Here is a 26069-nt window from a genome sequence, read left to right as displayed (position 1 = left end):
TAACACATGCATTTACACTATTAGTTAATAAAATAAGTTATTAGGGAGTTCATACATTATGACACATTTAATTAATAACAATTTATTGATTACTTAATCTATGAATCATATACAGGGTGTCCGTGGGTCCTTAAAAAGTCGTTAATAACATTTTCCTAATAAAAGGCCCTAAAAAGTCTTAAAATGTCTTAAATTCAAATTCAGATATTTTTGGTCACATTACAGCTAAAATCATTGGACAGAACGAAAATCAAACAATTTCTTGTTTGTAAATTCATAAATGTATTTAAAATGTTGATCTTATAACATCATTTATATATTATTACTTTTTTTTTTTTACAATATTATTATAATAATCACACTTTCATTTACAGTAATCTGCCTGGTAACAGCCCTACAGAATTTATTGCAAAATTGTAGTAATTTGAAATCAAAGGTGATGCATACATTTAAAAAGTTTAAAAAATATGCCTTTATAAAGGTAAATAAAAAAAATGCTGATTTAAGTATGTAAAAGTTGATCACTGATAAAAATTATTGCTTATAAAAATATTTTTATGTGGAATATTGTCTGCTGATATGGAAAGTTCACTGTATATTGTTGTAATAATTATCATTAATGACATTTTATTTTTGAAATTTAGTTTTCTTTTTACATTAAACACATTAAATATTACATACACAGTATGTTTGTAAGATGTGTATTTCCATTACAAGTTTAGGTCTTAAACTGCATATAAGCTGGTATTAAAAGGATCTTAAAAAGTCTTAAATTTCACTTCTTCATATCTGTAGAAACCCTGCATATAGAATGATCATTTGTTCCTAATGCATTTATTATTAATAAATAGTTAAATTCTTCATGAGTTACATATGTGACCCTGGAGCACAAAACCAGTCTTAAGTCGCTGGGGTATATTTGTAGTAATAGCCAAAAATACATTGTATGGGTCAAAATTATTTATTTTTCTTTTATGCCAAAAATCATTAGGAAATTAAGTAAAGATCATGTTCCATGAAGATTTTTTGTAAAATTCCTACTGTAAACATATCAAAATTAAATTTTTGATTAGTAATATGCATTGCTAAGAACTTAATTTGGACAACTTTAAAGGTGATTTTCTCAGTATTTTGATTTTTTTCGCACCCTCAGATTCCAGATTTTCAAATAGTTGTATCTCAGTCAAATATTGTCCTATCCTAACAAACCATACATCAGTAGAAAGCTTCTTTATTGAGCTTTCATATGATGTATACAACTCAGTTTTGTAAAATTTAACCTTATGACTGGTTTTGTGCTCCAGGGTCACATATTATCTCATGATTATCTCTGTATTAGTTAAGCATGAATTAATGCATATTTGTGCAGCTGTATTGTAAAGTGTAACTGTGTTTTTATTGCACTGAAAATCCTGTCCCTTAATTCTATTAAAAAATCAGTCTCACCTCCAGTTGTTTCGTAATAGTCTCGCGTACATCAGACCTTTGACTAATCGGCGTAACATCTGGTCCTCATTGAGGCTTATTCTGACCACAAACTGCCAATTGACAAAATACAAATGTAATTTAATTGTGTGTGAACTCTGATCATTTCCAGGTTAGAGCGTCTCCAGCAGATCGTCAGTAAAGTGCAGATGGAATCAGGCATGTGTGAGGAACAGCTCAACCAGACTGAGTCTCTCCTGCAGACGGTACGATCATAGATCTTTACTTACACACTTGCACAGTTGCTATTCTATCAAATGTGAAGTTGCTGTATATACTTTGCATTGCAATGACTTTTTATTGCAGGATATCCGTCTCCTGAGTGCCGGGAAACCAGCCCAGCACACGGTTGAGGTGGAGAGAGATCTAGACAAAGCCGACGGCATGATCCGGCTGCTCTTTAACGACGTTCAGATGCTCAAAGATGGGCGCCACCTGCAGGCAGAGCAGATGTATCGCAGGTGAGTCTATACTACCTTCTGCCAGAAGCCTTAAAAAGGGTTGTTTATTTCCCGTTTGGACCTAACAGTAATTCTTTTGGATTAACCTGCGGTTAAAAATAACTATTGTTCTTAAATGTTTGAGAACTTTTGAACCCCTAATTCAATTTGAATTCTTTAAAAAGTCTCATAATGCACAAGAGTCTACTCTTGTCAGTGACTCTATTGTCTCATTTGGATATTCAAAGGCTCCGTAGTGAGCGTGACTATTTCATCGCATTTCCTCAGCACTGATTCGTCAGATGAAACCAATGCATTTCGGTCCTCTGAGCCAAACAGGAACGATTGTTGATGCTTAGTCCCACCCCTGCGCCCAGATTGGTTCAAACTGTCATCTGTTCAACCAATAAACATAGGTTTTGGTCTTTTGAACCATCGATTAGCATATTTCTTTGGAAATCTGAACAAATGCAAAGTGAAAGTAAAGTGCGTCTTGCGTGCATGAAATCAAATGCAAAATAATACATTTGCATGACAGCAGTCTTTGAAAAAGCACAGAAATACTCATGACAGAGACCTTTGACATAACACAAACCAAAAACAAGGATGGAACAGCAGTACATATCGGATAAAGCACTGAAATGTGGGTTTTCGCATAATTACAGCCAGCAGATCGATCTATTTGGTTGTTATATTATGTAACTAATTCTTATATAGTTTGTAAAGATTTTTTTGCACTATATTTCTGTTGTACTCTGTATATTTCTCTCTCATTTTGTGTGAGTTTGTGAATAATTTGGACTGTTTATATTTTTGTTGCACAAGACAATACTATTATATAATAATAATATTGTAATATATGGCTATAACTGGCTTGGGGAATGTTATATATAGACAACATTTTATTTGGAAGTGTAAAACACGTAAATACAAATTTCTAAAGAACAAAATCCAAACTTCAGGAGTTTTTGTTTGAGTACACATGAAAAAACACCCAACTGTTGCTAGAGTGTTTCCCAAAATTCTGGAAATTCACTCATTTTTAGAGAAGTTCTTATGTTTATAGTGATATATACGACAATTGATGCTGACTGCTAGAAAACAGTAGGTCTGAAAAAAACAAAGAAATGTACAGGTGCCTCAGGTGCCCCAAAAATGTTCTAGGTTTTTAAGGGTTAAACAACTATGGAAATCTATTTTAAAAAATGACTTTTCTTTTTTCAGGGTCTACCGGTTACACGAGCGCTTGGTGAACTTGCGCAGTGACTACAACCTAAGGCTCAAGTCTAGCATCAGCACTGCCTCTCACGTCTCCATCACACACATTTCCCAGAAGCCTGTGCAGCGGGCACGGCCCGAGCTCGATGATGTCACCCTGCGTTACGCTCAAGACCTGTTAGCCTGGGTGGAGGAGAACCAGCGCAGGATCGATACGTCCGAATGGGGCATCGATCTTCCGTCTGTTGAGTCTCAGCTGGGCAGCCACAGAGGACTTCACCAAACCATTGAGGATTTCAAGGCTAAGATTGAGCGCGCACGAGCAGATGAGGTATTTTAAATGTCCATTTTTAAAAGTTTTTAACACCTTTTTTTATTGAGACTCTCAACTGCTTTTGTAAATTATTTCTTACATATGAAATATGCCACTGCAAAAAATGCTTTTCTTACTTAGATTTTTTGTCTTGTTTCCAGCCAAAATATCTAAAGAATCTTGAATCAGGAAGGATTTTCTAGACAAGTAAAAATTATTATCTTGTTTTTAGTAAAAACAAGTCAAATTTAAGTGAGTTTTTGCTTAAAACAAGCAAAATAATCTGCCAATGGGGTAAGAAAAATAATCTAGTTGTCTGCTTGAAATAAGATTTTTTTTCTTACCCCATTGGCAGATTATTTTGCTTGTTGTAAGCAAAAACACACTTAATTTTGACTTGTTTTTACTAAAAACAAGATAATCATTTGTACTTGTCTAGAAAATCCTTCCTGATTCAAGATTCTTTAGATATTTTGGCTGGAAACAAGACAAACAAATCTAAGTAAGAAAAGCATTTTTTTGCAGAATTCACTGCCTCAGAATTCATTTTCATCAACTCCTCTAAGACTTTTTTTTTGTCGAGTCTTATGAAAAGATTTTGCAATGAAGTGAAACTAGATTTAATTTTAGATGAAATCATTAAAAACTTTTTTCAATTAATTTTAAATAGTTTTTTTAGTAGTTATTTGATATTTTTTGTTTGTTTGTTTTTTGTTTTCACTTTTTTCAATCATCAAATCAAATTTAACTGACCTTACTTACTTTAGTAATTTACAAGATTCTAATAAATGAAGACTACTAAACTGTTAAAAGCAGATCTAACTTTACCCACAAACATACAGGATACTTATGTAAAGCAATATATATTATTTTGCAAATCTCACATTTGTTTAAATTGTCACAAAATGTAGACGATACTATCACACAGCTCTATATATAAAGTTGGATATATAAACATATCAGATTTAACAACAAGTACACAGTATTTTCAAGTAAAGCAGTGCATACAATGTAGCAAATAACTGCTGAACTGCTTAATTGTTTATATTGTGGCAAAATGTAAACTATATTAGTAATCAGCTCAAATCTATAAAGGCCTATTCACATTAAGAACTATTAACCATAAAGATAAATGTGTCCATTTATAAGGGTCAAGTTTTCGAAATTGAGATTTATAAACCATCTGAAAGCTGAATAATTCCATTAATTCCAACTATTTGAAAGTCTGCAATCTGAGGGTGCAAAAAAATCTAAATATTAAGAAAATCGCCTTTAAAGTTTTATGCATGCAATGCATATTACTAATCAGAAAATAAGTTTTGATATATTTACGGTAGGAAATTTACAAAATATCTTCATGAAACATCCTCTTTACTTAATATCCTAATGATTTGTGGCATTAAAGAAAAAACTAAAACATTGACCAATATAATGTATTTTTGGCTATTGTTACAAATATACCCGTGCTACTTAAGGTTTTGTAGTCTTTATTAGCAGGATTATTAACAGACAATAACATTCTCTATCTTATACGTCTGCCGCTTTAAATATTCGAGCTCTTTAAAGCAGGATGGTTTCTGATTCATCAGCTGGAAAAAAAAGTTCTCAAAGTGATTCATAATATGTGACCCTGGACCACAAAGCCAGTCATAAGTGTAAATTTGTCGAAATTGAGATTCTTGCGTCATCTGAAAGCTGAGTAAATAAGCTTTCCATTGATATATTGTTCGTTAAAATAGGACAATGTTTGTCTGAGATACAACTATTTGAAAACCTGGAATCTGAGGGTGCAAAAAAATCTAAATACTGAGAAAATCGCGTTAAAAGTTGTTCTAATGAAGCTCTTAGCAATGCATTTTACTAATCAAAAATAAAGTTTTTATATATTTATGGTAAAAAATGTACAAAATATCTTCATGGAACATGATCTTTACTTAATATGCTAATGATTTTTGGCATAAAAGAAAAATCGATCATTTTGACTCATACAAAGTATTTTTGGCTATTGCTACAAATATACCCCAGCGACTTAAGACTGGTTTTGTGGTCCAGGGTCACATATATCTGTTGTCATCATAGCTGTATTGTTGAATTAGAATAGAAATAAAATGATTATTAAAACTTATAAAGTTATTGTTAAAGTTGTCGTTCTTTGTGTGCCTGGATTTTAAGGCATGCAAATCATTCTACAAATACATTTGGCTTGAATTAACTTAACAAAAATGATCGTTCTACCCTAGAATTTTTCTCTAAATGGTTTTCATTGCCTCTTGTGACATTTCTACCTCTTTGTGTGTGTTTCAGAACCAGCTCTCTCCCGTTAGTAAAGGCACATACAGAGAATATCTGGGCAAACTGGATCTGCAGTACAACAGACTGCTGGTGAGTATTTCAGCCGGTAACTATTGAAAAATCACTAGGCTTTGCAGAATGTCAGCAAATGTCTTCCTTCTCTCTAGAACTCCTCCAAGTCCCGTCTGAGAAATCTTGACCAGCTGTACAACTACGTCAGCGCCGCCACCAAGGAACTGATGTGGCTCAATGACAAAGAGGAAGAGGAGGTCAACTACGACTGGAGTGAACGCAACACCAACGTGGCTGCAAAGAAAGAGAACTACTCAGTAAGTGCAGAGCCAAAAATAGCAACCTGGATAGTTTGTTAATAAATAGATTGCTGCAATATATGGAGCAGGTGTAAATGGAGAATATAGTACAGTTTGGATTGTTTCTCATGGTTTAATTAATTCCTCAGGGACTCATGCGAGAACTGGAACTTAGAGAGAAGAAGGTCAGTGACATCCAGGCCACTGGAGACAGACTCAATAAAGACGGACATCCAGGCAAGAAGACCGTTGAGGTACGGAGTGAACTGCTAATGTGTTTTCTGCTCATCAAGGCTGTATTTATTTTATTAAAAATACGGTAAAAACAGTAAAATTGTGAAATATTATTACAGTTTAAAATGTCTGTTTTCTATGTGAAGATGTTTTAAAATGTAATTTATTTCTGTGATCAAAGCTGAATTTTCAGCATCAAAGAAACTCAAGAGTTTTTTTATTAAAGTTGCTCCTCAAGAAACATTTCTAATTACTATCAGTGTTGGGAGTAATGCATAACAAGTACTTAATAATATTACTTTTTTCAAGTAACTAGTAAAGTAACACTTTACTTTTTAATTGACAAGAAAATATATAAAGTTACTTTTTCAAATAAATACGCCAGTTACTTTTTCCCCTCATTTATTGATTAAAAGCTCTTCTGTCCCCATGTTGAGAGAAATTGTGAGTAAGATGTTACTTTAGTTCTAGAATAAATGTGAACATGCATTAATTCATCTCACTCACTAAAAAAACAGATCCAGTGTTCTTCAAAATGAATAAAAACACTGAAATTCAATGCAAACCTGCAATAATTAAATATGTTAAATAATACAAATATCCTTTATGTATTTAATCACATTTTATCAACCTTTGATGATCCAATTCATCCATACTAATAAGCAAAAATTACTCAAGATAATCTAACATTTTTTTAACTTTTTTTTATTTATCTCTAAGCCTGAGGCTTTTAGTGCAAAAAGGCTTTTACACTTGACAAAAATAGAACTTTTTATATTAAAAACAAACGAGCAAGCCCTGCCCAGATTTAAAAAGTAACGCAAAAGTAACGAAACGCATTACTTTCCATAAAAAGTAACTAAGTAACGTAATGAGTTACTTTTTTAGGGAGTAACTCAGTATTGTAATGCATTACTTTTAAAAGTAACTTTCCCCAACACTGATGACTATAAATGTTCAAAACCGTTTTGAAGGCTAGTATATGTAAGTGTTGTGTTGTGTTGGTGATCCTCAGGCCTTCACCGCAGCTCTGCAGACGCAGTGGAGCTGGATCCTCCAGGTGTGCTGTTGCATTGAAACTCATCTCAAAGAGAACACTGCATACTTCCAGGTACAGCGTCATCAAATGCCTATCCAGTATAATGTAACCTTGTGCAAACCAGTCATGTATTAGAAGTGTTCTTACCTTTCTCCGCCTTTCTCATCTGTTTTACCCACAGTTCTTTGCTGATGTGAGAGATGCTGAGGAGAGGATAAAGAAGATGCAGGAGACCATGAAGAAGAAGTACATATGTGACCGCACCACCACTGCCACTCGCCTGGAGGATTTACTCCAGGACGCTGTTGTGAGTTTGTTTTTCATTACCAAATGGCTTATAAAAATAAAAAAACTGTAATGCTAGTGTTTTGCAGATGGACAGTTTTTAGTAGAGTTATTTACTGTAATATTGCAACACTGATTTCACAATATCACAGCACAGTTTGGGAAATAAACCAAGTTTATAAAGCTAACTTTCTGATGCAAATTGTAATTGTGACTGAAAACACATTTAAATTTTGCTGTGCTTGTTTGTAGGGCTGAACAGTGTGGCCAAAATAAAGTAAAGTACAATAAAGTAAAATAAAATATAAAATAAAATAAAAAAGTAAAATAAAGTAAAATTAAATCAAATAAAGTAAAATATAATAAAATAAAATACAGGAAAATAAAGTTAAATTAAATTAAATATAAAAAATTAAATATTAAATTAAAAAATTAAATAACGAAAAATCAAATCAAATAAAGAAAAATAAAATATAAAATAAAATAAAATAGAACGAAGTAAAGTAAAATAAAATATTACTATTGTAATATTTCACTAAAATAAAATAAAGTAAAATAAAAAATAAATAAATAAATAAAATAAGGTAAAATAAAATAAAATATTACTATTGTAATATTTCACTAATAAAATAAAATAAAGAAAAATAAAATATAAAATAAAGGAAAATAAAATATTACTATTGTAAAATTTCTCTAAAATAAAATAAAATATTATTATTGTAATATTTCACAAAAATATATAATATTCAAGGTGAAATATAATAATAATAATTATTATTATTAGCAGTAGTAGTTGTAATACTTAACAGAAATATAAAAATGACTGAATCAAACAAAATAAGAAATATTACTGTTGTATATGTTCTGTAAAAAATATTTATTTATTTATTCATTTAGCAATAAAGCAATCATTACACCTGCACATTTATATTACTAATAACTATGGTCTTCATTTATTCATTTTCAAACCATCAATCTTTTATTTTTATGGGGAAAAAAAACATACTGTATAATGGTATTAGAATAAAAAAAAGTGGAATCGATAAGTAGCCTCAATCTAATTAAGTGAGTTTGACCACAGGAGGAGAGAGAGCAGCTGAACGAGTTCAAGGCTGACATCGCCAGCCTGAACAAGAGAGCCAAGTCCATCATCCAGCTGAAACCACGTGACCCCACGACCCCCTTCAAAGGCAAACTGCCCATCCAGGCCGTGTGTGACTTCAAACAGATGGAGGTAGAGTCCATCCCCGTCCGCTCGCTGTCTCACACTCTTACCCTGTGCTTGTGCTGCACGCTTAAACCTGTTTCTCCTGACAGATCACGATGCACAAAGGCGACGAGTGTGCGCTCATCAATAACTCACAGCCCTTCAAGTGGAAGGTTCTGAACCGCTCAGGAAATGAGGCCATCGTGCCGTCCATCTGCTTCCTGGTGCCGCCTGTCAACAAGGAGGCTGTGGATAGCGTGTCCAGGTAAAAACACTTCTACTATCTATTATAGTGCCATTGATATACTATTATATGTTTTGATAATATTTTGAATTGTATTTATATTTCAGGTTTTGTTTTTGTCATTTTTATTAGCGTTTTTCTTTAATATGCATATGGGTCAAAGACGTAAAAGTGTTTAAGCATAAAAGCAATAAGTGTAATACTGCTTTAAATTATTGTTTTTCCAAAAAAATATTAAAAAGTTTTCTCTTTAATTTTATTGCATTTTTGTTTTTGTTTTTCTGAGCAAAAAAATAATATCATTTACATCTATACATTTTTCCCTAATTTTCAGAAGACACCCACTAAAATGTCATTCAGTGTAACAATGCTGTCAGGCATATTTACAACAAAATCTATTGTTGTTATGTATTAAAAGGCAAATTACTATCACTTTATATACTAATTAGTATCAACCTTTTTCAAATTTGCCACTATCCTAGGTTTTGCCCATTTGTCAGTAAGAATTTTTTACTTCTTTAAAACAATAAAATTTTATATGCTCCCTTATTCTTTTATATATTTAATATGCACAAGTCAGAAAAAGCATTTTGTTTGAATTTTTACATAAATATTGTGTTTTGTGCACTGAATGACAATGTAACATTATTTCAACCAAATTTTGACTTTTATCCTCCTAAAACTTATTTGAAACCGTAAAAGTAGACACTTTACTTACATTTAATGTGCATTCTATGGACATAAAATCACTTTTGTAAATTTTGTAAAAACATCATAACCTCTTTGACCCATATATAGTATTTTTTTGTAGTAGTTTTAGTTTATTTAGTTTTCTTTGGCAACTTGATGTTAAATACTAGTATCAGATACAATTATAGTTTTTTTTTTTTAATATTTTGAATTAGTTTTATTGTTGATTAAGGTTTAAATTTAATTTTTCCATTTGAAAGTTTTAGTAATTTTGTTCTGTTTTAAAATGTTTTTTTTTTTTTATGTGCAAATATTTAGGTGCATTTTTTATTTTTTTGGTTTATTTAGTTTTTCGTTATTTTAGTACTTCATCTAAAAACAAATATGAGAAATGTTGAAATAGATCAAATAAAATACCATACAAATATAGTTTTTTATTATTATTTTGAGTTAGTTTTTAGTTTTATTTTTCATTGATGTACTATTAAATATTTTATAGTATTTGTTAAATGTCTGTATAGTATTTAATCATTTTTGGTTAGTTTTAATACTTTAACATGAAAAAGAGAAATTTTGCCTTGGCAACTAGCTGAAATAAAATACTACTATAACTTTTGAATTCATTTTTGTTTTTCTGTTTTCTGTGTTTATTTTAAATGTAGTCACATTTTTAGCAATTTGTGTTGTGTTGTGTTTTTTTCTTTTTTTTTTTTTTAGAACATGTCTATATTTTTATACATTTTTATTCTAGATGTAGTTAAACTAAATAAAAACAAGACTTTGTCTTGACAATTAGCTGAAATAAAATACATTTATATTTTTTATATATATATTTCAGTTAACATTTATTTAATTTCAAGTAATGAAATAGCATTATTATGATTTTAGTTTTAGTTAACGGCTGCCTACATACTGCAGAAAACATCTTTACTGAGACAGAACTGAATAGAAACGCTTTCCACTGGCAGTAATTTCATTAACGACTCAACTAACAAGAACAACTGTTTTCAATATAGTTGAATGTTAATGACTAAATATGCTATCTAGGTTGGTAGCTCACACGATGTGGAACAGCTACTGTGCGTTTGTTAAGGATCACAGATTTCTCAGTATGCGCTGAAGTTTTGAGTGTTATGTTGATGTTTCTATCAGTCTGGAGACCGGTCACCAGCAGACTCTGACTCTGTGGCAGAAACTTCACGTCGACCTCAGGAGTCTGCTGTCCTGGCAATACCTGATGAAAGACATCCATCTCATCCGCTCCTGGAACATCACTATGGTCAGTTTCTACACTTCATTCGTGACATAAACAGAAACATCTGTGTTTTAGTCTTTAGCCATTAAGTTGACAAATGATTTTATGATGAGATGTAGTTGCTGCTGAAAGAGATCAGTGGTTATGTGCTGTGAAACTTTGGGGTAAATGGTTAATTCACTAAAGAAAAACACACCACAGTAAACAGTCTACAGTCCATGTTCTACACTGAACAACATAGGATTTTACATCTAATTTGGTAACCGAGTTATATTTAGGAAACAGACAGTAAACAAGGAAAATTGCTTAATTTAATATCAGGACCTTCAAGGACTCTCTTAAATGAATTAAAGTGGAGATGCAAATCTGCTGTTCCAACATCTGAGAATAGCTTGCTACTGATTTCAGATCAGAGACAAGATCAAGATTATGAAGTATTTTTGTAATTTTGTCATTGCAGTAATCACAATACTTCAGGGAAAGATTCAAATGCATACAGTTACTTTTAAAAGTAATGCATTACAATATCGCGTTACTCCCTAAAAAAGTAACTAATTATGTTACTTTTTATGCAAAGTAATTTGTTACATTACTTTTGCGTTACTTTTTAAATCTGGGCGGGGCTTGCTTGTTTGTTTTTAATATAAAAAGTTAGATTTTTAGCAAATGTAAAAGCCCTGTAAAAACCAAAAAGTGATTTAAATAAGCATAAGGCAGAAGGAAAAGTAAATTAACATCTTTACAGTGGAACTGTAGGAGAAGGAAGTTCAACACCCTTCAGCAATGAGAAAAATGAAGCGCAAATGTTAATCTAAAGTACGTTTAGGTTATTAGTATGGTTGAACTGGATCAAGGAAGGTCATTGGTTAATAAAATGGGTTTAAATACATAAAGTAACTCAGATATTTCTTGTAAATGAAAAAGTAATGCGTTACTTTACCACACTCTTAAAAATAAAGGTGCTTCACGAAGCCACAGAAGAACCTTTTTTGTCTAAATGGTTCCATAAAGAACCTTTAACATCTGAAGAACCTTTCTGTTTCACAAAAGGTTCTTTGTGCAAAAGAAGGTTCTTCAGATTATAATAAGGTAAGAAAGAGATGGTTCTTTAAAGAACCTTTGACTGAATGGTTCTTTGTGGAACCAAAAATGCTTCTTCAATGACATCGATTGAAGAACCCTTTAAAGCACCTTTAGTTTAAAGAGGAAGTTACTTGATACAAGTATTCTCATTACGTAACTTGTGTTACTTGTAATGCTTTACACTGTATATATTCATTTTGAAAGTAAAAGTAGTTAAGAATTTATACTTTCTTTCACTTTTTGTTACGTGAAAAGTGTCTCAAACATCCTGAAAAAAATAAAACCAAAGTTTCTCTGAGATTATGTGTTATGTAATCTTGTTAAAATATATTTCTTAAGATAAAAGTATCGGAAAAAGTATCGTTCGGAACCGGTATCGTATTCAGGGTATCGGTATCTAAAATTTTTGGAACGATACCCAGCCCTAGATGTAAAAGGGTTTAATAATGCTTTAAATTGTTGTTTTTCCAAAAAAAAAAAATAAATAAAAATCTTTAAAAGTTTTCTGTTTAATTTAATTTCATTTAATTTCATTGCATTTTTGTTTTTGTTTTTCTGAGCAAAAAATAAATATCATACATTACCCTTAATTTACAAAAGACCCACTAAAATGTAATTCAGTGTCAATCTTGTCAGGCATATTTACAACAAAAATCAATTCATGACATTAAAAGACAAATCACTTTCACAATACTAATTAGTATCAACATTTTTCAAATTTGCCACTATCCTAGGTTTTGCCCATTTGTCAGTAAGAATTTTTTTACTCATTTAAAACAATAACATTTTATATGCTCCCTTATTCTTTAATATATGTGACCCTGGACCACAAAACCAGTCTTAAGTCGCTGGGGTATATTTGTAGCAATAGCCAAAAATACATTGCATGGGTCAAAATTTTTGATTTTTCTTTTATGCCAAAAATCATTAAGAAATTAAGTAAAGTTCATGTTCCATGAAGATTTTTTGTAAAATTCCAACTGTAAACATATCAAAATGTAATTTTTGATTAGTAATATGCATTGTTAAGAACTTAATTTGGACAACTTTAAAGGTGATTTTCTCAGTATTTTTGATTTTTTTGTATCCTCAGATTTCAGATTTTCAAATAGATGTATCTCAGCCAAATATTGTCCTATCCTAACAAACCATACATCAATAGAAAGCTTATTTATTGAGCTTTCATATGATGTATAAATCTCAGTTTTGTCAAATTTAACCTTATGACTGGTTTTGTGGTCCAGGGTCACATATTTTATTATATACATTAATTCAACCAAGTTTTGACTTTTATTCTCCAAAAACTTATTTGAAACCTTAAAAGTTGACACTTTAATTACATTTCATGTGCTTTTTATGGACATAAAATCACTTTTGTAAATTTTGTAAAACATGGACATATTAACGTCTTTGACTGAATGGTTCCTTGTGGAACTAAAAATGGTTCTTCTATGGCATCGCTTGAAGAACCCTTTAAAGCACCTTTATTTTAAAGAGGAAGTTACTTGATATACTTGATAAAGTAGTCTGATTACGTAACTTGTGTTACTTGTAATGCTGTATACTGTATGTATTCATTTTGAAAGTAAAAGTAGTTAAGAATTTATACGTTCATTCACTTATGTTTCAGTTCAAGACGATGAGATCGGACGAGTACCAGCTGATGCTGAGAAACCTCCAGCTGCGCTATCAGGACTTCCTCAAGGACCGCCAGGACTCGAACCTTTTCGATGTCAATGAAAACATGCAGATCGAGAGGGACTATAAGGAGACCGTACAGCATTACGACAACCTGGTGCGCACCCTGGAGAAAGGTATGGACACAAACGCATGACGAAGCCCACCAAAGCCATGAAACACTGACAAAAGAAGGTTTTTGTGGATGTTGGGTAACTGTTGAATTCACGTTTCAGGAGCAGCTGTCAGAGCACAGGGTGAGTCTTGTGCTCCTGTTGGCTGTGATGAGCTCAGTTTGGTTATCATGGATGAGCTGCTTTATAATTGAAAACATGTAGTGTTTGTGTTTGTCTTTGTTCGTTTCCAGTGCTATGTCTATCTGTGCTTCTCTAAAGAGTGTGCATGTGTTGAAATGCTTAATATAGTAGCATAGTACAGAGAAAAACACACAACCTGGTTGAATGATACATTTCTGACTCCATATAATTCATATATGTGACCCTGGACCACAAAACCAGTCATAAGGTTAAATTTTACAAAACTGAGATGTATGCATCATATGAAAGCTCAATAAATAAGCTTTCTATTGATGTATGGTTTGTTAGGATAGGACAATATTTGGCTGAGATACATCTATTTGAAAATCTGGAATCTGAGGGTGCAAAAAAATCAAAAAGACTGAGAAAATCACCTTTAAAGTTGTCCAAATTAAGTTCTTAACAATGCATATTACTAATCAAAAATTACATTTTGATATATTTATAGTAGGAATTTTGCAAAAAATCTTCATGGAACATGATCTTTACTCAATTTCCTAATGATTTTTGGCATAAAAGAAAAATCAATAATTTTGACCCATGCAATGTATTTTTGGCTATTGCTACAAATATACCCCAGCGACTTAAGACTGGTTTTGTGGTCCAGGGTCACATATAGTTGTCATTTAGAAGACATCCAATGAAACATGTTTGGAATATAGTTAACTTAAACTAAAAGCACAAAAAAACTGAAATAAACAAGTGAAATTAAGATACAAAAACAACTTAACCTTTTTTTATATCAGCTACTTGCCAAAGCAACTCATTGTCAGTTTTTTTTATGTAAATATTCATTTATTTATTTTACTGGTGGTATTTTTTAATTATTATGTTTATAATCGGAGACACTGTATGCAAAAACGTTTTTTTTCATGCACCTGTCAACTTTGACATTTTATGCTTTTTGGTGTTTCATAGTGTTTTTTTCAGACTACTGGAAAGAAAACACCCAAAAGACACTGTTAAGTGTTTCTTTTATAGCACTTTATCTATTTGTGTCAATAGATTTCAATTACAATCCATATTTTTAAAGGCCGCTTTCTTAAAATGAGTTTTTTCTCCTACATTTTTATTCCTGTCTATATTCTGAAGGTTTTTACAGAGGGATTTGTTCATATATAATTGGCTTGATTTTCTACAAAATTTTATTACCCCAAAAATGGTACAAAAAAAAATAAATAAATAAAAATATTTTTTTTAATTATGGAGTGACAAAATGAGATACCATAAATCCCCTCTGTAAAAACATTTGACTCTAATATGTCAAAAAAATTAAATAAGAATTTTGAAACCGACTTCCACTTCCAGTGTTTAGATTTTCGTACTAGAAATGTATGCAAATTAGTGCATATTTCATTAAATAATGCCTCATTTACATATTTAAGCCTAACTTTTTAGAAAACTTGTAATACAAAAAATGTTTGCAATTATCAGTGAAATCAATCAACTGGGTTTTTACCCTATATTCACCTGCAGTGTCTCATCTTAATATATATTTTCTGTTTTATTTTAATTTAAGTTAAAGTTTCAGCAATTGTGTTATGCTATTGTCATTTTTATTATTATTTTTATTTAAGTTGTAGTTTTAGTAAAAATAATATTTTAATTATTAAAAGGTATTTATCATTTGCATCATGGTAGTGCTTGTTGTTCTTGGTACTTTCTTTTATTTAAATGTTATTTTGTTATTTGAATGATTTTTAAAGAAGTTTCTTATGCTCATCAAGGCTGTTTTCATTTGATCAAAAATACAGAAAAAACATTTTATATTGTGAAATATTATTATGATGTAAAACAATGTTTTTCTATATTAATATACTTTAAAACAGAATTTATATCTTTAATTACAGTTGAATTTTCAGCATCATCACTCCAGTCTTCAGTGTCATTCTAATATGCTGATTTATTATCAGTTGTGCTGCTTAATATTTTTTGGAACCTGTGATACTTTTTCAGGATTATTTGATCAATAAAAGGTTAAAAAGAACAGCATTTATTTAAAATTGATTGTTTTCTAACAATATACACTACTGTATGTATGAAATGAATACTTTTATTCACCAAGAATGTGTTAAATTATTAAAAAGTGATGGCATAATTACTTGATTGTTAATCATCAAAGAATCCTGAAAAAAAAATAGAATCACAGGTTCCCAAAAATATATTTGGCAGCACAGCTGTTTCCAACACTAATAATTCTAATAATAAATCAGCATATTAGAATGATTTCTAAAGAACCATGTGACACTTAAGACTGGAGTAACAAATTCAGCGTTGCATCACAAGAATAAAAAAACGTAAATAAAAATAAATAAATGAAATTAAAAAAAAAAAAAAAAAAACTCTTACAGATCCGAAACTTTTGAGCGGCATATATTTATATGTCCAATAACAATATATTTTTGTTATATGTAACAGTCCTCAAATTAGATTTTAAAATTTTATATGCACAGTATTTTTTCTTTTCATTTGATTTTGGGATGAAACGTGAGCCACTAACACAGATGGAATGTGTGTGTTGTGACTAAGTGCCATGAATATTGGCTGCAGCACACCTTTAAAGAAAATATAAATTGTTGTGTTCCTTTAGTGTTGATAGAAAATGTAAAAACAATTTTTTTTTTTGCTTACAGGTGAGCAAGATGAATCCACATGCAAGTCCTACATCACCCAAATCAAAAACCTGCGCCTGCAGATCGAAGATTGCGAGTCTCGTACGGTGGCCCGTATCCGACAACCTGTGGATAAAGATCCGCTCAGAGACTGCATTCAGAAGAATTCCGATCAAAGAGTACGTTCTTCTTATTTTATCCAGTTAATAAGTCTTTTGCAACCGAATTATGTGTATACATATTTAAGTCATATTTGTGACTCATAAGTACATTTCCATTACTATTATTTAAGCACTTTTGAAATATAATATTTTATTTTATTTCACTTCATTTAACTTTTATTTTATTTTAATTATACCCCAAAGTACAGTTATTTTTAAATTAAAGTGGGTCATTCCTGGGAATTGGTAATATTTCAGTTCCCCACAGTTTCTAAAGTGGTGGTTCACCGAAATTAATTGTTTGAAGCTTTTCACAATACTTTGATATGCCCATTATAATGAATAAAAATTATGATTGCATTCTAATATTTTTTAGCATAAAATAATGTCATGTGCATATCTTAAACCAAGCATTTTGTCATGTCCCTGTGGCACGTCACTGAGTTTGTACATAGAAAATTATTAACAAAATGTGCATAGTGTCTATAATTTTTGGCAATAATTTAAGCATTCATTTGTGTGTGTGTTTTTTTTTGTGACAAAACTGTAAGGTATTTTATAAAAAAACAGACTTTAAAGTTGCGTCCCTCAGTCTGAACTCAACCCCGTCACACTAACCATTCTGCACCCATAATAATTTAGACTCTGCTCATATGTGAAATTATTTACCAGATATCACATAAGAAAATGACTGCAGAAAATCTTTAGTACTATCATAATTTTTATTCATATTTTAAGGCATATTATAGTCAGGGAGGGTTCTGTCAAGCTTAACAACTCAATCCTGACACATAAAACGAAGATGGAAAATTAATATTTTTCAATATTGTATTTTAATCCATAAGTATATACAATATACTTGTTTTATTGCTGCCATATACGGTCTGATCTCCTAAGTACATGAGGAGCAGTGGACATTTTAAGTGAAAAACCGTCACAAATATATGTATTTCTCATGGTTACGGGGTTGTAAGCTTGTGACAGGGTTGAATTATTTACTTCATTTATTAATAATTTTAAGGAAAAAAATATAAATAGTAATGATTTCAGTAATATTTCAGTACTTACCAAAATCAAAACAACTTATATTTTTGTTAGAAATTGAATTTTTGATGTAATATGTCCAGTTTGCACCAGAAAGACAGTGTTTGGCATGCAGATATGTTGACTCAGAAATAAGGGTACAATATGAGAGAGAGTAAAATATACACATTTATATTTTTGAAAAAATATAGGTAAGACAATTAAGAATGAACGCATTTCTTGCCGATTACTATCTGACGTGTTAAGGACTAAAACAATGAAATTGGGGTTTAGTTAAACTTCTAAATTATAAATATTTTATACAAAAATAAACAGACCATAGACAAACAATTTGTGCATTTTTAGTTTGAGTCCTGTAAAACTGTGAAAAATATGATAAATCTTACATTTGTTATCATTAAATTGTTATCAGGGATACAAAGAATTGTAACACGTTCTGTGCAAAATCCATTACGGGGTAAAGAAAAAAAAGTGAAAAAAAAAAAATGAAAAAAGTAAAAGTTTGTTATCTCCTATATATCATTTTTTTGGAGTTTTTATGTGGCGTATATAGAAAATTATTCATTTGTAGTTGAAAAAAATCCCAGGAATCGCAGAAATGACCCAAGTACAGCTATTTTAATTTGTGACCCTGGACCACAAAACCAGTCATAAGGTTAAATTTGACAAAACTGAGATGTATACATCATATGAAAGCTCAATAAATACGCTTTCTATTGATGTATGGTTTGTTAGGATAGGACAATATTTGACTGAGATACATCTATTTGAAATCAGAAATCTGAGGATGCAAAAAAATCAAAAAGACTGAGAAAATCACCTTTAAAGTTGTCCAAATTAGGTTCTTAACAATGCATATTAAAAATAAAAAATTACATTTTAACATGTTTACAGTAGGAATTTTACAAAAAATCTTCATGGAACATGATCTTTACTTAATTTCTTAATGATTTTTGGGCATAAAAAAAAAATCAAAAATTTTGACCCATTCAATGTATTTTTGGCTATTGCTACAAATATACTCCAGCGACTTAAGACTGGTTTTGTGGTCCAGGGTCACATTTTTCTTCAGATTATGGCGTGAAATATAGTTTGGACCATGTTCTTTGTCATATTCAACCAAATGAGTCATTGTGTTTTTGTTTCTTGCTCAAACAGAAAGTGCAAATAGAGCTGGATGGTATTAAGAAGAACCTGGACAGAGTGTCTCAGAAAGCTGAGGAGATCCTGTCCTCGCCGGAGCAGTCCAGCACTCCAGTCCTGCGCTCAGAGCTGGACATCACCCTGCAGAAGATGGACCAAACCTACAACCTGTCCTCAGTCTACCTGGAGAAGTAAGGAGCACTCTCTCCTATGCAGGATTTGTCTTTGCGCAGCATCTACTGCTGCTTGTCTTCATCTTTTGTTTCTAAGTAATTTGTACTTTAATTGACCATATGCACGGATTACTTCCTTGTTTTAGACAAGCCAGCTAAGTCATTTCTGGTCAGCTGTACTGTACCGTAATAGGAGTGTAATTTGCTCATTTTCATAATCCATTCACAATCTAAGAAAAGTATTGTTTGTCTAAGAGGACCAAACGTCCATGTATACCGTTTCAAGAATGACAAACGTGAGTTTAAAAAAATACGCCAGTAAATCGGCCAAATATGCCAGTCATTGCTATGATTGACAGTAATAACCAGATGAAACAAGCTGATGTCAAAGAAACAGCTGTGCAAAAAATGACTAAAGACTAAATTCAGAGTAACAAAACTACAGCTGTTGTTAAATATAGGCTTTTAATAGCTTTTAGTTTAAGATAAAGCTTAAAGGATGTATTTATTAAATTATATAAAATATTTCAAATTCATATCCATTCATATTGAGTGCATTATTTAATTCTTATACCATTAATATTTAACTTATTTAATTTGTAGTGAACTATATATAAGTATTTAAATAATTCACCCTTATAGGCTGGTTGTGTCTGAGATTATTTATTTATTTATTTATTTTAATGGCTTTCTGCACTTGCTATACTATATACTTCAGTTCTACAATTTATTATACTAGTAATTTTATAATACATCGAAAAGCAAGACATCTTGAAAAAACTAGGGAGTGGAAATGGCAACTGCAGCCAATGATTGATCCTCTGCTGCCATCTTCTGGTTATATGAGTAATTTCGTGTCATTTTCATCTTAAAAAGATGTTTTCTGTGAAAAGAGACTTTTGTTATGAATGAAAAGTGAATCTTAGAAGTGAATTTTATTGCACAGCTGTAGAGTTGAAAAATAGTAAAGGCTTTAAATTATTACAAGATTTAAAAATTTAAATCTAAACACATTTAGTTGTCAGCATTTAAATGTACAACTATGCAGGAACTCTTCTGGGATTTCCAGGCTCTGCATTTAAATGATATGTTAAATAATATGAAACTGAATGTTCATGCCGCTATCATTATTTATGATGTTGCAATTATTATTTTTCTGAGTTTCTGATAAGAACGAGGCAGTAGCGGAGTCTCAAGAATGTCCACCTATAAATAACGCATATAAAATGAGCTTCAGCGGAAGTTTACGAGCTGCTTATCATTATGCAGAAGTTATAAAGAACGTTCTGTGCATAAGATCTCATCAAGGCAACTCTTTTTTTCTGTAGACTTAAGACAATCGAAATTGTGATCCGGAACACACAAGGAGCAGAAGATGTGGTGAAGAAATACGAGAATCGCCTGCGTGAGGTTCACACAGTTCCTACAAACGTTCATGAGGTGGACAGCTACTGTTCTGAGCTCAAGGTAATATTTAATGTTCAGTCACTGAACTTTTCTTTCTTGTATGACACTAGTTGAACCTTGTACCATTTATTTAATATGCACAACAATATAGGTCAATGCATCTCAACCTTTTTGACAACCTTCTTAACCTTTGTCCACAACAATATTCAGAAGCCTGACATTCACAAAACCAGTCTGAAGTAGCACGATTATATTTGTAGTTATAGCCAAAAAATACATTGTATAGGTCAAAATTATTGATTTTTCTTTTATGCCAAAAATCATTAGGATATTAAATAAAAATCATGTTCCATGAAAATATTTTGTAAATGTTGTACTGTAAATATTTATCTAAACTTTTTTATTAGTAATATGCATTGCTAAGAACTTAATTTGGACAAATTTAAAGGCGGTTTTCTGAATATTTTGAATTTTTTTGCACCCTCAGATTCCAGTTATTAAAATCTCAGCCAAAAATTGTCCTATATAATATTGTTTATCAATGGAAAGCTTTTTTACTGAGCTTTCAGATGATGTATAAATTATGTATCAGTTAAAAAAAAAAATGGACTTGACCAGGGTCACATTTCTACTTTCCAGAAATTCAGTTTTAGGATTATAAACGTTTTAGGAGCCAGTTAATAATGTTGTTTGTGGTTTACTGGATAAGGGTTAATGATTAGTTTTAAAAATGTCTGTACTCACAATTTATACACAATGAAAAGTTTTAGAGCTTGGTATAACAACATAAATGTATATTCTTCATAAAAATGTCTATGGGGTTAAAGGGTTTTATCAATTTATTTATTTTCCACTTTTAAAATTAGGCTTTTTGTATATCCCAGTTTTACAGGGGGTGAATTAAACATAATTTATTGAATTTGTTTGAGCATATTTGATGCTTGTTTTGTCTTATTTTAATTCAAGAAAGTCATTGTTTTGGAAACTAGCTGTGGCCGTCTGCATGAGAACCACATGTATAAATACCCTTACCGAAAAGAAGTATACTTTGAGTTTATTTTATTAAGTATACTTAAGTAAAGTTCAAGTACATTTTTTAAGTATACTTTATGCATTAAGTATACAAATATCGGTGTACTAGTAGTATACTTTTAAGTGTACTATTTCAATACTCCTTGGGACTAAATTGGCCCACTTTCTAGTATATAAAATATACTTTAAGTATGACAGTAGCAAACTTTGAATATACATCTAGTTTACATCTTGTTTATGTGAGCACTAGCTTTATGCACTTTCATAAATAAAAAAAAATAAATAAACAAAATTTTGAACAAAAAGCTAAAAAGGCTATTCAGGATAATCAAAACATAGACGGAGTTGATCATTATTACCTCTTCATGAGTCGACATGTTATTCATCATAACATTGTGTTAGATTACATGTGGAAGCATCTGTTGTTTTGGTTTCTTCTTCACTTGTGTTTTGGAAATTCTGTGCAGAAGATGTGTAATACACCCCTAGTGTATAACAATGAAAGCACAATTATAGCTCAAATATATTTAGACTTTAGTATAAGTATAAGTCAAGTATATTTAAATGTCATTAAAGTAGACTGAGAAGTATATAAAAAGTAGACTGAAAGTATACTTTCCTATTTTTAGTTTAAAAGAAGTATACTAATAGCACACTTGAATAAATTCTTTTTCGTAAGAATAGGATAATTTCGTGTAAAATTGTGCAAAAAAAAAAAAAAAGTCTGTTCAAACCAAGATGGTGAAGTGTTTTTTTTTCCCATTTTTACCGAATGGAAACACGAAACAGTTGTATTAGCATATTAATTAACAAGAAAGCATTTTCATGTGACCCTGGACCACAAAACCAGTCTTAAGTAGCATGGGTATATTTGTAGAAATAGCCAAAAATACATGGTATGGGTCAAAATGATCAATTTTGTCTTTGTAAATTTCCAGCATAAAAATATTAAAACTAAAAATTAGCGATGTTCATTGATTAAATCCTAATATGGACAACTTTAAAGGCCATTTTCTCAATATTTAGATTTTTCAATCTATTTCAATCTCAGATTCCAGATTTTCAAATAGTTGTATCTTGGCCAAATATTGTCCTATCCTCACAAACCATACAGGAATGGAAAGGTTATTTAGCTTTCAGATGATGTATAAATCTGACTGGTTTTGTGGTCCAGGGTCAAATATGTACCTGCTACTGTACTGTGTGTTTAACATAGTTGCATCAAATTTGTGATTAAGTCACCTTGTTCATTTATGTTCAGCGAATGCGTTCGGAGGCAGAAAACCAGCGGCCCGTGTTTGATGACATGGAGAGTGAGCTGGCCAAGGCTACTGCGGTCAGCCAGCGCATGGTTCAGATTCACACCGAGCGGGACGCTGAGCTGGAACACTACCGACAGCTTCTGGGCAGTCTGCAGGACCGCTGGCGCGCCGTCTTCGGCCAGATCGACCTGCGTCAGCGCGAGCTGGAGCAGCTGGGCCGGCAGTTGGGCTACTACAGGGAGAGCTACGACTGGCTCATCCGCTGGATCGCTGACGCCAAACAACGGCAGGAGAATATCCAGGCTGTGCCTATAATTGACAGCAAGACGCTCAAAGAACAACTGGCACAGGAGAAGGTACTGAATGACAATATTTCATGGAATATTAACTCATGTGCATTAGTTCTCTGTCAATGAGCAATGAGATTCTTTTTGTTAACCTGCTGCAAAGGTCTAAGAATTATATGCTGACTTTTTCCACAGAAACTGCTTGAAGAGATTGAGAAAAACAAAGAGAAGGTTGATGAGTGCCAGAAATATGCCAAGGCTTACATCGATACCATTAAGGTAAAATAGAGCACTGTATGTGCTATAAGTCATGTAATAATATTACTTTTTCCAAAGTAACTAGAAAAGTAATGCATTACTTAATAATTGACAAGAAAATATCTGAGTTACTTTTTCAAATAAGTAACGGCAGTTACTTTCCCCCCATTTATCGATTGAAAGCTTTCCTGTCCCCATGTTGAGAGAAACTGTAAGATGTTACTTTAGTTCTAGAATAAATGTGAACATGCATTAATTCATCTCACTCACTAAAAAACACAGATACAGTATTCATCAAAATGAATAAAAACAGTGAAATTCAAGGCAAACCTGCAATAATTAAATATGTTAAATAATACAAATATCCTTTATGTATTTAAGCCCATTTTATTAACCGATGTCTTTGCTGCTGACCTTCGATGATCCAATTCATCCATACTAATAAGCAAAAATTACTCAAGATAATCTAACATTTTTCTTCTGCGATCTACTGTACAAAAGTGAATTTACTTTTCTCTAAGCCTGAGGCTTTTGGTCTGAAAAGGCTTTTACATTTGCCAAAAATAGAACTTTTTATATTAAAAACAAGCAAGCCCTGCTCTGATTTCAAAAGTAATGCAAAAGTAACGAAACGCATTACTTTCCATAAAAACGTAGTTAGTTACTTTTTTAGGGAGTAACTCAATATTGTAATGCATTACTTTTAAAAGTAACTTTCCCCAACACTGTATGTGAGTATATAAATGTATTTATTTACCTACCTAATTTGTGGTTAAATTGCTACAATCTTAATTTTTTTTCAGGATTATGAACTTCAGTTGGTTGCCTACAAAGCTCAGGTAGAACCTCTGACTTCTCCTTTGAAGAAAACCAAGATGGAGTCTGCCTCTGATAACATCATTCAAGAGGTTAGAAAGAGATAATATGATTCACATTTATACATGTGCATTATTTGATTGCTGAATAGGTTTGGCAGGTAAGTTTGGCATTGGGCCAAAAAAAATGTTTGAGAGATAGGAATATATTACTTTAGGGCGTAGTCCTGGAAAATTATCACCGAAAAAGAGTGGAAACCCTGTTAAATTTATTTGTTGCTTTCAGTATGGCTATAAATGTCACGCAAAATTATAGTCAAACTCACATTAGACACTTTTACCATTGAATAAAGAACATAATCAGTACCTGAGATTATACCTGTCATGGTTTGTGTTGTTGTTCCAGACACAACATCACAGAAATAGAAACTGTTTCTAAAATAGAAATTTTGTGTGTCGCCAGTTTTGGTCCAGCAGGCCACACGTTGCTTTCTATGTGCACTTATGTTATATCCTACCAACTGATATAATTTCACTGATGATATTTCAATATGCTTTGTCTTTTTCATCATAGTATGTGACTCTGAGAACCCGCTATAGTGAACTGATGACACTGACCAGCCAATACATCAAGTTCATCACAGACACGCAGCGGCGCATCGAGGGCGAAGAGGTGCGTGACATCGGGACCCTGTTCATAACAGATTAACCCAACACTCTAACCTTAACCAATCCAACCCAACCAATCTAACCAATCAATCATCAGAAAAAAAAGCACCATCTAGATATACTTAATGTATGGGTAACTCGACACAACAATTTGGACACAAAACTATTTTAAATAGTATTTTACTGCAAGTGTTTTATAAATAAGTCACAGGAAGAAGAAATTTGTCCTGTCATAATTAATTAATAATCACATTATTATGTTATGTTAATGGCAATTATATTTTATTTCTACTTTTAGACTTTTATTATTGGGAAAAAAAAGGAAGAATAGAATTAATGATGATTAATTTGCAGATATATTTTATTTTATTTGAAAACATTAGTATTTTGACATTTTTACAGTATAGTAAATGTTACATCCGTACATCAGACAGTGTCTGATACACACTAGGGAAAACAAGTCAAGGCCGACTTTTCCTGTATACTTTTCTATTTTCTCACTACGGTATGTCTTTCAAACCCTAACCTTTGATTTCTTTGCTTCTCCTAACTGCTTGCCAGTGCTTTGTCTTGATGATTGCTTGATCTTTTTTGGGCTCTAAAGAGGTAAAACTTTTCATTACACTCTAGTAATTTCATACCCATATTCCAGTATCCCTCTTCATGAATATTCTACATTTTCTTCCATCAAGCTTTCATGCTTTACCCTTTCTATTTAAATGTTTATTTTAGTTTTCTGATTCTCATTGTCATATAGCAGATTATGTTATTAATTAATTAAAATGGTCTCCAAATTAACTTTAAATACATACATATTTTTTTATATATTTATGTTGTTGAGAATAATCACTGAAAACTTTATAGTATTTTTTAAATTTCCAATATAATATACATGGTATAAGTGTTAATAATCTTATTTGAGAATCAGATTCCTACTGTCCTTTTTTTTTTTTTTTTTTTAGATCTTTAGGCCATGTTCCTTTTCAAGCTAGCTTTTCCTCTTTAAGGACTTGCTTGTCTGCGTGAATTATTGCTTATAGTTAACACTTATAGTTCACTTTCCATTGCTAACTTCAGTACTTGCTTGCATTGTTTGTATTTAGTTCTTCTGTTCTT

General features: G+C 31.5%; 1 protein-coding gene across 1 annotated transcript in view; it reads left to right on the top strand.

The window, feature by feature from the left end:
• The window catches only part of LOC141342078 (plectin-like), a 72249-nt gene that overhangs the window by 32989 nt on the left and 13191 nt on the right, over nt 1-26069 (top strand). Inside the window, exons 12-30 of the mRNA XM_073846461.1 lie at nt 1598-1691; nt 1792-1946; nt 3150-3474; nt 5761-5838; nt 5916-6077; nt 6209-6313; nt 7309-7404; nt 7514-7639; nt 8699-8851; nt 8935-9089; nt 10911-11037; nt 13727-13910; nt 16724-16881; nt 19066-19241; nt 20552-20690; nt 22924-23280; nt 23407-23490; nt 24273-24377; nt 24859-24957. Coding sequence (XP_073702562.1) covers nt 1598-1691; nt 1792-1946; nt 3150-3474; nt 5761-5838; nt 5916-6077; nt 6209-6313; nt 7309-7404; nt 7514-7639; nt 8699-8851; nt 8935-9089; nt 10911-11037; nt 13727-13910; nt 16724-16881; nt 19066-19241; nt 20552-20690; nt 22924-23280; nt 23407-23490; nt 24273-24377; nt 24859-24957 — 2878 coding nt within the window. The remainder of the gene's footprint in view (nt 1-1597; nt 1692-1791; nt 1947-3149; nt 3475-5760; nt 5839-5915; nt 6078-6208; nt 6314-7308; nt 7405-7513; nt 7640-8698; nt 8852-8934; nt 9090-10910; nt 11038-13726; nt 13911-16723; nt 16882-19065; nt 19242-20551; nt 20691-22923; nt 23281-23406; nt 23491-24272; nt 24378-24858; nt 24958-26069) is intronic.

The sequence above is a fragment of the Garra rufa genome, chromosome 9 (assembly GCF_049309525.1).
Source record: "Garra rufa chromosome 9, GarRuf1.0, whole genome shotgun sequence".
NCBI lineage: Eukaryota > Metazoa > Chordata > Actinopteri > Cypriniformes > Cyprinidae > Garra > Garra rufa.
The sequence above is the reverse complement of the archived record's forward strand: the minus strand, read 5'-3'. Positions and strand labels throughout refer to the sequence as shown.